The sequence below is a fragment of the Lactuca sativa genome, chromosome 2, assembly GCF_002870075.4.
Source record: "Lactuca sativa cultivar Salinas chromosome 2, Lsat_Salinas_v11, whole genome shotgun sequence".
NCBI classification, from domain to species: Eukaryota; Viridiplantae; Streptophyta; class Magnoliopsida; order Asterales; family Asteraceae; genus Lactuca; species Lactuca sativa.
Window position 1 is genome coordinate 159,607,880 of NC_056624.2, and position 15,183 is coordinate 159,623,062.

The 15,183-nt window shown below is 33.1% G+C and overlaps 1 protein-coding gene across 1 annotated transcript; it reads right to left on the reverse strand.

Annotated features, from left to right (window-relative positions):
• Positions 1-1,866: 1,866 nt before the first annotated feature.
• LOC111916049 (cytochrome P450 CYP72A219) lies at positions 1,867-8,800 on the reverse strand. Its single transcript, XM_023911699.3, has 5 exons — positions 8,459-8,800; positions 4,781-4,998; positions 4,191-4,435; positions 3,424-3,808; positions 1,867-2,442 (listed from the first exon to the last, which is right to left on the reverse strand). Exons 1-5 carry the CDS (start codon positions 8,736-8,738, stop codon positions 2,017-2,019), a joined length of 1,554 nt encoding a protein of 517 aa, XP_023767467.1. The 5' UTR covers positions 8,739-8,800; the 3' UTR covers positions 1,867-2,016.
• Positions 8,801-15,183: the final 6,383 nt, after the last annotated feature.

Below are 15,183 nucleotides of genomic sequence, written 5' to 3' on the forward strand. Positions count from 1 at the left end.
TCTTGGGGTGACTCGGCGAGTTAGATCGCGGGTTGAGTGAAGTTCTGAGTATGGGGACTCGGCGAGTCATAGGGTTGACTCGGCGAGTAGGGTCAGTCAGGGGTTGACTTTGACCTTGTCTTTGACCAAGGATTTGCCAGTGGTTCCAGGGGTATTTTGGTAATTGTTGTTATTGTTTGAGTTCAGTGCATTGGTGACTGTCCAGAGGTGGAGATCGTATCAGTGATCGGAGCAGCTTGAGCTATCTGTTCAGTCGGCAGTTTCGAGGTGAGTTATCCTCACTATATCGCTAGGGTTTATGGCACCAATGCCAACCCTTTTATCGGATGGAAATCCGGGTAGTTGTCAGTTGTTATATGTTATGGGCCGGAAGGCAATACATGTTATGGGCCGGAAGGCATTACTATGTGGACCGGAAGGTCATGGCCTGGAAAGGCGTATGTATGCATTTAGTATGTTGACTAATTCATAGGGTAATGTTATGCTAGTGACCGGCCAGACCAGTATCTTGTTAGAGTAATGCTATGATATGTGATCTGTTGATCGATTGTTGTCTATGAACTGCTATATGATTGTTGTTATTTTATATATGCATTTTATGCTTATGGGCCGGAAGGCAATATGTTATGGGCCGGAAGGCGATATGTTATGGGCCGGAAGACAGTATGTTATGGGCCGGAAGGCGATTATGTTGTGTGATGGACCGGAAGGTCGGCGTGGGTAGGACCGGAAGGTTTACTCAGCAAGGACGGAAGTCCCCTGAGACAGATGGACCGGAAGGTCAGGGCCTGGAAAGGCGTATATGTGGTTGGTATTCTGGGGGTATCTCACTAAGCTTTCGGGCTTACAGTTGTGGTTTTATGTTTCAGGTTCTCAAGAGTCTGTGGCAAGGCAAAGGCGTGATCGTACCGTTCCTCGCGTTGGTGTTTTATGATATGAACCTGGGGAAAATACTCTGTTAAATAATGTATTGAAAACCTTTTTGTAACAACGTTATTAAAATGAGTGGTTTTGAAAAGTTTTAATTGTTTTGAAATTTTGGATGTTACATCGTCCCTATGGTTTGGTCAAAATTACACGTTTGGTCCCTAACTTTTCTTTTGCACTCGGATCGTCCCTATTGTTTGATTTTGTTGCGTTTTTCGTCCCTTTTATACATAAAATTAGGGACCAAAAGTGCAATTTTGACCAAACCATAGGGACGAAAAACGTAACAAAATCAAACCATAGGGACGATCCGAATGCAAAATAAAAGTTAATAACCAAACGTGCAATTTTAATCAAACAATAGGGACGATTTCAGTAATTTACTCTAAACAATATTATCAAGGTCTCATACAAATGAGGCAAAAGAAATGTAAGATGGTGAGCATTCCCAATATTAGGTTGAGAGACTCTGTAGGATATTCTTGCATTATAGAAAACTAATTGGAAATATTTTTTAATTTTAGAATTAAAAAGAAAAGTTAAACTAGCAAAGGGATTATAGAGTGGAGTCATTTATAAACTCAAATCCGTCTTTACTAAATGCTCTAAATACTCTTCTCGCTAAACTATCCTTTTCTATTCTATTGCAAAAGTTGTGCACTAAATATCAGTCGCCAATCTGTTACAATCCACCCCTCTTTGGTTGTTTAAATTTTTATTTCAAAAGTTGATGGAGAGAAAAATGTATTAGACGGATATTTCCATTGTTTCTAATTGCTAAAATTTGGCAGGTGCGTATTAGCCCAATGTCGTTACACTGTTTCAGCAGCAGATCAGTCCACTGGTATGATCGTTTCTGAAAACCTCGGTTATTTTTATACTGATTATTGCTTATTGAAAAAGATACATGCGATTGGATTAATGCATACTTCCGCCGTATATATAACAATACATAGATGTACTTTGCGACTATATATAATAGTTTTTTAATATACAATATGTTGCACATATATCTCTTTCATACAATATTATACGGTGTAATAATACATAGGCGAACAGTTTTGAACTCAAAATCACAATCTTCTATTGTTAAAGTTTATGCAGAATCAAATGAGCGCCATGTTGGGGTTGAAGGGTGAGAACAGTATGAGGAGCATGGACATAGGATGGTGAAAGTTCGAAAGAGAACTTTTGTAAGATCATTGCGAGGGCAATTTTAGCTTCCAACAATGCAAAGTTTTGTCCAACACAAATTCTAGGTCCCCAACCAAAGGGAAGGAAAATGACTTGATTTTTTGTTGCCTTTGAGATTCCTTCAGAAAACCTATCTGGATTAAATTTCTTGGCATCACTACCCCAACATTCCTCATCATAGTGAATAAGCATGATGGGTAATCCGATTAGAATCCCAGATGGTAGCGAAAATTCTCCCAATGTGATCTCTTTGTCAACTCTACGGGCTAGTCCAACAACAGGAGGGTATAGCCTCAGTACTTCATGGAAAATCATATTTACCTACGTGGAAAAAAAACATGATACTTTAGAGACACAAAACTACCATATACAATTATGAGAAACAACTATAGTTGTTAGCGGATTGGATTTAAATTTTCAATCATTTTAACTAAACATGTTCATCTTTAATAAATTAGGTTGTTGAGTAAGGGCCAAAACTTTTTATATATACCAAGTCATCAAATTGTTTGGTTATATATTATTTTAATTTTATATTATGCTAATCTTATAAACAAAAACACTATAAAAACAAGCTAAAAAAATAAAATGAGGCTGCTTAAAAGTTGCAAATTTAGAAGGGCTTTTGACAGAAAAAAAGTCCTTAAGTTTATCAGATTTTATTGATTTTGTCCCTATTATGATTTTTTGTTTGTTAATATCCAATATTTGCCATGTTTTTATTAATTTTGTCCTTTCTACAAATCTTTTATGTTTTCATCCTAAGTATGTTTTTCAAATTTACAAAAAAACCCTATAAATTTACAAATCTTATATGTTTTTATCCTAACTATATTTTCCAAATTTGACATGAAAGACCATAATTTTGTTAAATTTTGTCGGTTTTGTCCCTGGACATCTCCTATTATAGGTAGCAAGGGCAAAAATGAAAAAAACTTGGCAAATTTTGGACATTAACAAACAAAAAATCGTCACAGGGACAAAACCAAAAAAACCTGACAAACGTAAGGACTTTTATGTCAAAAGTTCAATTTAGAATGTTATCTAAAATATTAAGTTGTAATTTTCGTTGGAACACTTATTTGAGCTTGTAATTTATTCAGTTATTTTTAAACTATATTTATTTTATGGAATAAACTATATTTATTTTATGGAATCTTTGAAATTCAAATAAGTCAACCTATATTTAACAATTTTAATTAAATAGATTGGGTTATGTTGGAAATATTAACAAGTTTAAAATAAACATGTCAAGCAAACCATCGAAAATTTTAGAAGTAACCAAGGGATAAAAGTACTTACAACTTTGAGGTGATTTAGCCCATCTAAATCCATATTTTTGTCCCCGAAGACATTTAAAACCTCTTCTCTAGCACGCGACTGCCATTCTTGATGCTTACTTAATAAGATCATCGTCCATACAAGCAAGCTTGATGTTGTCTCTTGTCCAGCAAAGTAAAAAAGCTTACACTCTTCAATAACTTCATCAATAGTCATTCCATGATTCTTGTTTTGGTGTTGCTCAACCTCTTTAATATTAGATTCAAGCATAATTCCTAACAAATCACCATTGTTACCTTCTCCAGCCTTCATCGCCTTGAGCTTGTTGTTAATGATACCTCTTATAGAATGCTTTACTTTTATATCAATAACATTCATCTGTATGTTCCTCTTTGTTGGAAAAAACCTATGCATAAATCGTAGTATAAACAATTAAGTTTACTTATATTTACTTTTCTATTTTGGGTAATCTCAAAAATAACCAGAATAGGAGGTATATAATAAAAAATTGTCCACATTTTCAACATATAACACAAAATACCCTCTCATTTCTCACTATGGAATTTGCATATTGCCAAATTCTTTCATTATTAAATATCCCAATCACAAAAAGCCTTAAAGGAATTTGCATTTTTTTTTTTTTTTTGTAAAAAGACTTCATCATTTCACAAAGCATGTCATTTTGCAAATATGATAGTAATTTCCCAAAACACACACACACCAATTTTTTAGGTATTTTATCGTGGTCGCCACTCATAAAAGCATAATTTATAAACAGCTAGCTTTACCTAGATCCGGGGATGTAAAGTGATTGTAGTGCCTCCATTGTAAGTACACCTTGTTCTTTTATGAGCTCAAATATCTTAATTCCTTCTTCATAATTACTCCCAAATGCGGTTCTTGATATAACGTCACTTGTTAAAGCTTGAAGATCAGGCCAAATATCAATCTCACATGATCCCTTTGATGAAACCAACTTCTCCCATTTTCCAAGCATTTCACCACCACTTAACTGGAAAGCTGGTACCATATTCTGGATACATAATATAGGTAACATTGATAAGGCGTATAAATTTAATAACACAACTTAAAAAAGGGTTTATCACTAAATTGAAATGACCAAAATGGATTAAGCATAATGTCTTTTTTTCCAAACGTCTTTATGAATGGTCCCTACTAGAAAAACTAATAAAGATTGTGATTATTTTTCAGAATGAGATCATCATTTGGCAAAAAAATGAGTTTGATCCATTTTGAGAAATGACTAATCGTATTGTGATATTTGCTAAAAAAGTGATCATTGTAAGATCGGGTCTCACCCAATTTGGTCATCTTAGTAATTATCCATTAGAAAAATAAACTGTAGTTACCAAAGTACCTTTAGCTTCTCCATATGAAAAGCGGGATTGATTAGTTTCCTATGTTTAGTCCACTGATCGCCTTCGTATGTCACTAATCCGGTTGCTATTAACCTAGCCATTGGATTAGATCTCGGCTTTTTAAAGTCATTTAATTTTACAAATACATCTTTAATGAGCTCAGGGTCCATAATAGTCACTCTTGGTTTCCATCCCATCCATGTGATGTAATTTTTACCTGCACAAGGAATAATTCCAATTATAACTTATATACAAACTAATATATCTTATTACTGCAACTGCTAAAAAGAAGCTAAATTTATGCCCAAAATTAATTACCAATTCCGTTTTTATATTAAATGTTTTAATGTTTGATTGGAATGACAACCTTAAAGTCAAGGGGTGTCCAGAGTAAAATTTTAATATTTTTATACCATTTAATTTATATACAAGATTTAGATTGGATATTCATGCCAAGTGTGCTCCATGCACCCCTCTTGGAGCCATGTAAATCTGCCATTGTTCATCCCTCATAAAATCCGACGCCACACGATTGTTTATTTTGTTAGGCCAATTAGAGCATCCACAATTGACTATGATTTGATACAAATTAGGTGGTAGGGATTGTGCACTTATATTAGGGAAGGTGGATCCTCTACACGATGAATGACATGTTACAATCATGAGACCACACCTCCTTGTGGGGTCAAGGGGTAGATAACATTTCGATCAAGTTGAAAGGAAGACCATGAACCAAAATGCAGTGTAGAAAAGCAAAAAATCTTTCCTACTTCATAGCTATTTAGAGCTAACAGGATAGAATAGTATAATGGGATGAATTCGAATGTCTTGAAGATCCTTATGATTTTTTTCACTAAGTCTAAGATTACAAAGACTAGATGTAAAGAATAGATGTAAGACCCATATTTTATATGGGTTAATTAAAAATAATTTAATATGAAAAGAAAAAAAACTGTATTTATTGCAATTTATGTTCACATTCATTACACTTAATACACTATATGTATAGATAGAAAAAGTATGTGGCTTTTTAGTTTTAAAATTTGAAAAAAAAAAAAAAAAAAAAAAAAAAAAAAAAAAAAAAACAAAAAACATTCATATGTGGATATTATTTATTTGAAAAATACTACCAAAAAAATAATCATAAGAAAGAAAAAAGAAAAAAATGTGGCTTTTTGGTTGGTTGTTAACAAAAATAAATAAATAAATAAAAGAAATAAAACTTGCTTATTTATTTACCTATTTTATACAACATTTGTCAATATTTTACAATTATCTAACCAATTAAAAAGAAAAAACAAAATTAAGTTACCAAAAAAAAATTACGGTTTGCACATAACTTTTTCTTTAAGGGATTAAAAAAGTGCATGGTCTTCATCATGTTGTTCGACTTACAACTTACAAGTTATGAACTGTAAAGGGCTCACATTCATAAGTGTGAGAAATTTAAAAGTCATAAAAGTATTCACGCTTGTAGCTATTAAAAGAGAACTGTTCACGCTCAGGGCCGGTCCTGACGGTGGGCAACCCGGGCGACCGCCCAGGGCCCACGACTCTAAGGGGCCCAAAATTTCTCAAATATATAATATTTATACATACATAAAAAATAAATTTTGTGTATATGTCTTCTAAAGGCCCAATTACAAAATTAACATAACTTTAGCCCAATGAAATAACCTCTTTTTGTCTAGACTTTGGAACTCTTTTTGAAGTAACGTTAAGCAAACACTACCGTTTAGGGCGTCTTACAAGAATCTTTATCAAGCGGGAACCAATTAATCTAATTGACACCTCGTGAATCCTAATTATTGCCTCGTGAATCAACATCAGAATAATGATTCATAATCAGTTATGTCGTGTGACTTCTTCCCTTCTCGTAGTCTCTTACCAGCCTTCAGATTATAATCACTTATGTCGATTGAATGCAAAATTGCAAAGCACCCGACGAATGAGATAAAAACCATAAGGTTAGCTATAGATTTTTTTGTTTGTTTTTTTTCCTCTGATTCTTTTGTTTCTCATTCTGATTTGATTTCTTATTCATGCTCCTTATAGTTTTTATTTTTTTATTTTTTTATTTTTTTTGTGTATCTGTGTCTCAGATTGCTAGATTGCTGGAGACTAGACTATCAATTCTTTATAGATTCTACCTACTTTTCATATTTTTTTTACTTAACAAGATAATTTCTTTGTAGATATCTGATTCAGAACTCAAAATTTTAATCCCAATCCTAATTAATCTGATTTTTAGTGTTGTTTCTAATTTTATTTTGTATTCATATTCCCGATTCCTGGTCCTGGTATCTAATCAAATATTAAAAGCTTATACTTTTTTTTTCTCAGATTTCTTGAGACTTAACTTTATATCTTCTATCTACTTTTTAGATTTTTTTACTTAAGAAGGTAATATATTTATTGATATATGATTCAGAATTCAAAACTTTAAATCCAGTTTTAAATTCAGATGTTTGATTGTTTGTATTTGATTTTATTTTGCAGTTGCACCTTGATTTAAATTAAATATGATATTAGGCTTCTACAACTTTAAGACAGAAATCATATATCAAAAATCAGATGTAATCTTTTCCCATAAGTAGATAGTGTTTACCTATTGACAATCTACAATGTTTTCTAAAAAACAATTATTTAGAAGCCAAAAAAGGAAGAAACGAAATATTTATGATGCCTTCAATCAAACTTATAAAGGATCTATACATAATTTTTTTAAACCATCGAGTTCATCTAGTTTGAATGAAAATGATACTAGTTTGAATGAAAATGATACTAGTTTGAATGCAGAAAAACTAATTTGAATTAAAATGATAGTAATTTCTCTTTTAGGTAATGTTGTGGTTATACTTATGTTTCTAATATTAATAGTGATTTTGTGGACTTTGTAACGACATGTTTATTTTTAAATTAAATTAAATTTTATTTATTATTCTGAGGGTCCATTTTTTCTTTTTGTCCTGAGCCCACAATACATTTGGACCGGCCCTGTTCACGCTTAATTATGCATGCAAAAATACAAAATTTTATCTAAACTAATTGATGGTCTATGTAAATTGTGAAGCCAGCTAGTTTAATTCGAGGTTTAAATTTTAATATTATCATGATTTTTAAATCTATAAGTTCCAAAATTAGTGAAGAAATGGTGATGTGGACTCTTTATTTGTAACATTATTAATTTGGGCGGTGTAACATCCGTCATCACTCATCAACATATAATCGTGCCACTTGTTATCCTTATTGACTTATTGTGTTAGATATATAGACCATACATAGTTCTGTAGTATAAAGAATTGATAACGACCCATAACAAGAACTAGAGATATATTTCACGAAAAAAAAAATATGGTCTTAATTAAAAATAAAACACTTTAATTATCTATCAAATCTTAATATTATGTTTAATTATCAGCCCCATATACGTAGGATAACCAAAACAAAATAAAATATCTTACACATTAATTCCCCTAAAGCTTCAAAGTACCAACCTATGAACAGACAAAGAAAACCCATGACTATCACTAGTTTGGTTTATATAAGATAATTGACACTCCCACTATACTCAAAAGATCATGAACATCAATCCAATTTTCATTTATAACATGAACAAATTGCAAAAGTTTCATCTTTTTGTTTCATACTCTATTTAATGAATTGAAGAAACTAACCATGTTTTTGCAGAGAATGAAGGGAGAAAGCCGTAACACGTGCGAGAACACCATCATCGTCATCCAAACTTATAGGCTTAGATCTTGATTCTTGGAACATCATAGAAAGCTCTTTCATGTCCCCATACAAAAATCTGTATTTGTTTCCATTGAAACCTTGATTCCGCAGGTGCTTTTCAAGCTTTTTTGGTCTCAACCACAAAATATTTACCAACTTCCATGCGCATAGTACAACTGCTATAACACATGAGATTGCCACTGTGTTTGTTACTGCGTCCATATTGTTTCTTCACTTTCCAAAAGTATGATAGAGGAAGGAAGCCTCTAGCTATTACAGGGGTGTGGGGGTATATATATATATATATATATATATATATATATATATATATATATATATATATATATATATATATATATATATATATATATATATATATATATATTTTGATGAACAACAAATGTATCAATAAATAAATAAAAAATAATATGATTCAGAAAGCAATTTCCTAAAAAACATCTAGATGATTCATTTTTACGATAAAGTTGTTGATATTTAAAATTGTCTTTTATGAGCATTTTTAATTTGTTTAAAAATAAATCATAAAAATGTTCTTTTGAGAAAATTTTTATTGTGAATTATTATTTATTTTGTTTTTTTACTAAAAAAATATGTATTTAAATACCTTTATATTTTTCTATCAAAATTTATATTTTTTGTTTGAATAATTTTTCGAAATCTACAAAAAGAATCTATATATTTTGGTTTTATTAAAAAAAAAGTATTGATTGATTATTTTTCCTATTAAACCATTGAAATTGGTAAATTTTGTAAAAGAACCATTGAAACCAGTTAGTGCCTATTTAAGGATAAAATTGTAAATTAAAAAAAAATCATATTTTAATTTTTTATTAATAAGATTAAAATTTAAAAATTTCTAGAAATTTTATTTTATACATATACGAAATTTATTCAAAAGAAAACTTATATTTATTCATTAAAAAACATAAAATAAAATAGAGTTCCCACAAAAATTAAGAGAGATGATTTGTACACAACAATTTTTCTTTATACACAACAATTGATGCTTTAAATTGTTGTACTGTGCAACTCTATAATGCATAAATTGTTATGTATGATAAGAAATTATTGTGTACGAATCACTTCCTAAAAATTAAACCGTCCCACAAAAATTTGTTTAATTGCGAAAAGATTATTGATCAAATACTCATGCACGTACATGACTTGCCAAAAACACATTTCGAAGGAGTGACGTAAGCAGTGACATAATATAAAGGATTTTATTTATTTCTTCTTGGTAACCCCTCCCTTGTCCTGCTGTTTTTGTCGACAAATCTTTGTTGATTACACGTGTCATCTAACTCGTAAATATATCAAAAACATAGTATAATCAAGTCAAAGTAAACATTGATATTTTCAGTTGATAATAATAGATTAGAAAATAATCATTTTTTTTTTTGTGAAAACCGGCAAAAGGTATTTATTTTCAAAAATTGTTTTATACCTTTATCGTAAAATGGTGTAAGTTTTTTCACTGTAAACATCAAATTATAATATTGTCATATTTCTTTTTTTCATTTATTTTTCAGCTTTAATATTGAGTTTTATTTAATTTTTATTCTTCTATTTAAATGAATATGATATATTATTACTTTAACAATAATTTATCTTCTCTATTTCTTTTTCAATAACATCCCAACGACTATGGACATCTCACCACCACTGCCAACGGAAACAACTGTTTATTGCCACCGAAAACTAGGAATGAGCAGTTTATATCAAATCTCGACCCGCACCGGATACTCCGTACTCCAAAATCATGAAATTCGGAATTCGGTATCGTCGGTATTGGTACGTACTATTATTGAAAATCGATATCATTCTCGGTACAAGTAACGGTAACATTAATTTGGTATGGTACTCGGGATTGACTTCCAATCAAATTTGATATTTGGGAAATCGGGAATGGTACCGGTCGGTACCAATTCTATTCTACGCTCATCCCTACCGAAGACAACTGTCTTTTATATGACAACTGTCTTTTATATCAGAAACAACCGACACTGCTTCTCTCCTTCTCTCTCTCCCTCCTACATACGATCAATACCATCACCAAATCTATTGAAACACCCAGCTCCACCACCGACATCTCACCAGGTCCGTCGACCATTTTGGATGTTGGGTTGTACACCGACAAAGACGGGTTCAGATGAAGAAGATGAAGCAATCCCCCTTGTCCTCTTTCTCAGCTCCAATAAGCACCTGCTTCACATCCGGCATCCCCTTTCACCTTCAACAACCACCACTAAGAGTGTAGATCTACGAACGGTTGATGATGACGTCGTACAGGTGGCGATGGCAACTCCATCTCCGGCAACCCACACAACATCAAAACCCTATCCTACAAGTAGATCTCAAAACCCTAACGTATAGGTGGCGATGACGCATCACATTTTCCCTCTCTTTGTATCATGTCAACACACAAACACAAAAAGTGTGTGTATTTTGTATTTATCTTATTTGATTGGTGTTTGTACAAGAGGGTGGCGATGGTGAAGGACGTGGTGGTTTATGGCTTGATGACTGCTAAGAACAAGAACGGGTGATGAAAGGGTCATTGATGGTGTTTCTGATAGAAAAATAGGTGGTGGTCAATGGTGGTGGATGGGTGGTCCGGTTGTGGTGATGGTCTAGTTATGTTGATGTTTTTGTTTGTCAAAGAATTTATGGGAAATGGGGTTTAGAAGCGAAAGGGTTAGTATAAGATGGACATGTGGTTTTTTTGTATACTATAGATTATTGTAAGAAAAATAAAATAAATCAAAAAAGAATAAAAATCATACAATAATCATTTCACGTCTCGCAAGGGATGAAAAATGCAAATTTAAACTAACGAGAGATGATACTTACAACTTTTAATCAAAAAATGGACGACCCGAATTAACTCTTAAAAATAAAGACTAAACATGGCTTTTAACGCCTACACGAAACACGAGTAATGTAATTTACTCTTTTTGTTGTTTTTATTATTTGTGATCACTCATTAATTATTTCTTTTCCACTAGTATAAATTTGGTGAATATATCGAACAATCGAGTACAATAATCCCAATTATTAATTTTGGTTTACATGAACAAGTTAAGTCATCCTTGATGTTATCTTTTTATAGGAAAAAGAAAAGATTAGAATATTTAAGGAAGGAAGAATTGAGGATTTATCATAACTTGCAACCACAATATCATCGTAGATAAGGTCGGCTCGTGTACCGCAAGAAAGGTAGGTGGTGGGCTCGTGTACCGCAAGAAAGGTCGGTGGTGATCGGAACTGCACCTAGGAACATCACCATTTGGATGTGGTTTAAGGTGCACGGTAGGGAAGTGTGGTGATCCATTGTCACCATCTCTCTCTGTTGTGATTGGCTCGCAACGATTTATTGTATTTTTCTTTAATTGAATCCAACAATATAATATATGGTGTTTTAATTAATTATTGTGTGGACGTAGAAATAATTGTGAGTCAGTCATTTTAGTCATTTCAGAAAAGTAATTAATAAACATTATTGAATTGAAAATAATTGAAAAATATCATCTAATTTAATTTTAAGGATATTTTAGTCAATTAACATAAATTTAAAAAAAGGAAAATTGCAAATTTTAAGAAATAATTAATTCTCTTAACTTTAAAAATCTGACTTTTTATAATAACTATATTAATTTCGAACATTCTAAAAGAATGTGATCATGATTATCTTGAAAAAAACATTATATCATGACAGAATACTTGTAACATCCCAAAATTCAAGACCAAAATTTTCATTTTTAAATAAGTTAATATAAAACAATAGTATAAGAAAACATTCGTAATAACATCTCATGTCAAAACCAAAGTGTCAGTACTCAAAACATATTATTATAAAACCATATCAGAGTAGAATCTTAAAGATCTCATGTGCGGAAAAACCATAGTGTGATGCGCTGCGATCAAGCCGACTCCTTTCCTTTGAAAATGAGTACTTGAAACCAAAACTGTAAACCATAAGCACGAAGCTTAGTGAGTTCCCCCATCATACCATACACCATATAATAACATGCTGTTAGGAAATTCTAGGGCGCATGACTTACCCAGGTCAAGCCATTCTAGGGTGCTTGACTTACCCAGGTCAAGGCATTCTGGGGTGCTTGACTTAGCCGTCGATCTGTCTCACCCGGCTATCGGGGACTATTTCACCCCCTACCACTACCACGTAATAATATAACACACATGTATTGCCAGGCAGTTCTGGGGTGCCTGTCCTACCAAGGTCAAGCCGTTCTGGGGTACTTGACTTACCCGTCGGTCCTTCGAACGACATACGAGGACTATTTCACCTCCTACCACTACTATAACATATAACATATCATGCTAGCACATAAACATATCAGGTAATAGCAAACCTAGATGAACATCACAAAGACAATCATCTATCATACAACTCCTAATGGTGGGTCGGCATTGTGGCCGTAGACCCACCACTACTGGAAGATAACTCACCTCACACTGCTGAAGTCCCGCAGACTCAACCCCACACTGCTGAAGTCTCGTAGACTCTACCCCAGCTGCTGGATGACAGATTCCCGAACTGTCAACACCAAAATAACACCCAATTAATAATTGGGTTCCAATATATAACCATAAGTCCATGCTTGGGGGTAAAAGACTACTCTACCCCTAACTTGGCTCAATTCAAGCCCGAGGCCCAATCTAAAGGCCCAAAAGTCCAACTATGTCTCAAAACCCAACATATGGTCCAATTTTCCAAATTGGGCCCCAACCTTTATAAGGTTTTACCATAAGGCCCAACCATTTAGTCCTAATTTTCCAAATTGGGCCCAAACCCTCACATATGGGCCTCACCTCAAAGCCTATTAATTATTCTAGTCCATTTGCTTGATCTTGGATGGCCCATTAATAACCCAATCATCAAGGCCCAAGTGGAATTAGGGTTTCCACATAAAATGATGATTAGGGTTTCCTACTTAACCCATTAAGGACTTAACCATTAAGTCCAATATTGGCTTAGGTTGATTGAAAATGATTATTAATTAACATATTAAGTTTAGTGAATAATTCAAGTGCGGTCCTGATCAATTTCCCAAAACTAGGGTCTCACATAAAATGACTATTAAGGTTAAGTGTTTCTCACTTAACCCATTAAGGACTTAATCCATTAAGTCCATCACTCTACTAGATAAGTCATATGGTGTGATTAGGCTTAATACACAATTCCATGCCAATGGCCCAAATGTGGGTTCTGATAAGTCCAAACCCATAAATCCAATATTAGGGTTTTCTAAACCCTAATTAGGGTTTCCAACCCCATCTTAGCCTAATAGGCCCAATAGCTAGGTCTTTTGATCAATTAAGGTTCATTAGGCCCATTAGGGTTTCACTATGCCTATTAGGCTTCATTGGTCCCACTAGGGTTTATTAGGCCAATTTGGCTTCATTGGGCCCATTAGGGTTTATTAGGCCCATTTGGCTTCATTGGGCCCATTAGGGTTTTAGTCCCTTTGTCCGAACATCTAAAGAGTCACAATCCAAACATGGTCTTATGTACTGCATAATAATAAATAATTATTAGAAAAAATAATAAGAATATCAAACTCATAAGCTAGAACAAATGGAAAAAAGAAAACATCTTATGTTGAGTAAGAGCACCAAACCAAAACATAGAAAATATGTTTCATTTTTCACAACTTCATAACATCAAGTACCTATCTGAAATTGAATACATAATATAGTAAAATCCATAGAAACAACTCAAACCTAATTACCAGTTGTACAATGTAACAAGATCATGCATGATCAAATACCCATATAAATTGAATTGAAAATTAGTGCTTCAAAATGGGGTAATTGCATAAAGAAAACAGTTGAAAGTTTGAATTAAATAGGGTAGCCACATTGATTAGAACACTGGTGATAAAAAGAAAAAAATTATTATTGAGATACCTGTTACTTGTTAGTGACTAGAAATCAGAAACCTTAATTTTTTAGAGAAAAAAAAGAAGGCTAAAGGCGTAGAGATGGATGTTCATTTTGTTGGTGATTTTAGAGAAAAAGGGGAGAAAGAAATGATGGAGACGAGGAATAAGTGGAGGCGGACACAGGCAGGAAGGCAGTAGAAAACCACGACCGACCGATTACAGAACAAAATGAAAAGAAAAAAAAAGCTTACTAATTGATTCGAGAAGGATAATCATCATTTGGCCATGTGTTTTGAATGTTGACAATCGATTGTAGAAGAAGAAGAATCGGTAGATCAGAAACGATGGTAACTTTGATTTAGATCTTGATGATCGATTGAATGTTCAATTTAGGATCAGAAACGATAGTGGCTTCAATTTAGGGTTTTGAATCTTGATGATCGATTGAATGTTATAAATTTATCTGTGCTTCTTGCGATTTATTAGTAATGCAACTAATATATGTGCTTCCAGGGTGACACTTTTAGGAGGACCATATCGCCCACCTGAAACTCCAAGTCCGAACGCCTCCTGGCGGCGTAACTCATCTGTCGACTCTGAGCGGTCTAAAGCCAGCTGCGGACCTGCAGTATCAATTTCGTGGTCTTGAGTACTACCTCCGTACTCCCCATAACTCTCTGACCGACCTCACCCCAACAGATTGGGGTCCTACACTTCCTCCCATAGAGCATCTTGAAGGG

Coding starts and splice junctions, on each gene's coding strand:
- LOC111916049 (XM_023911699.3), bottom strand. CDS start 8,738: ATGGACGCAGTAACAAACACAGTGGCAATCTCATGTGTTATAGCAGTT. Junction 3,809..4,190: donor CTTTACATCCCCGGATCTAG/GTAAAGCTAGCT, acceptor ATTTATGCATAG/GTTTTTTCCAACAAAGAGGA. Junction 2,443..3,423: donor GGCTAAATCACCTCAAAGTT/GTAAGTACTTTT, acceptor TTTTCCACGTAG/GTAAATATGATTTTCCATGA.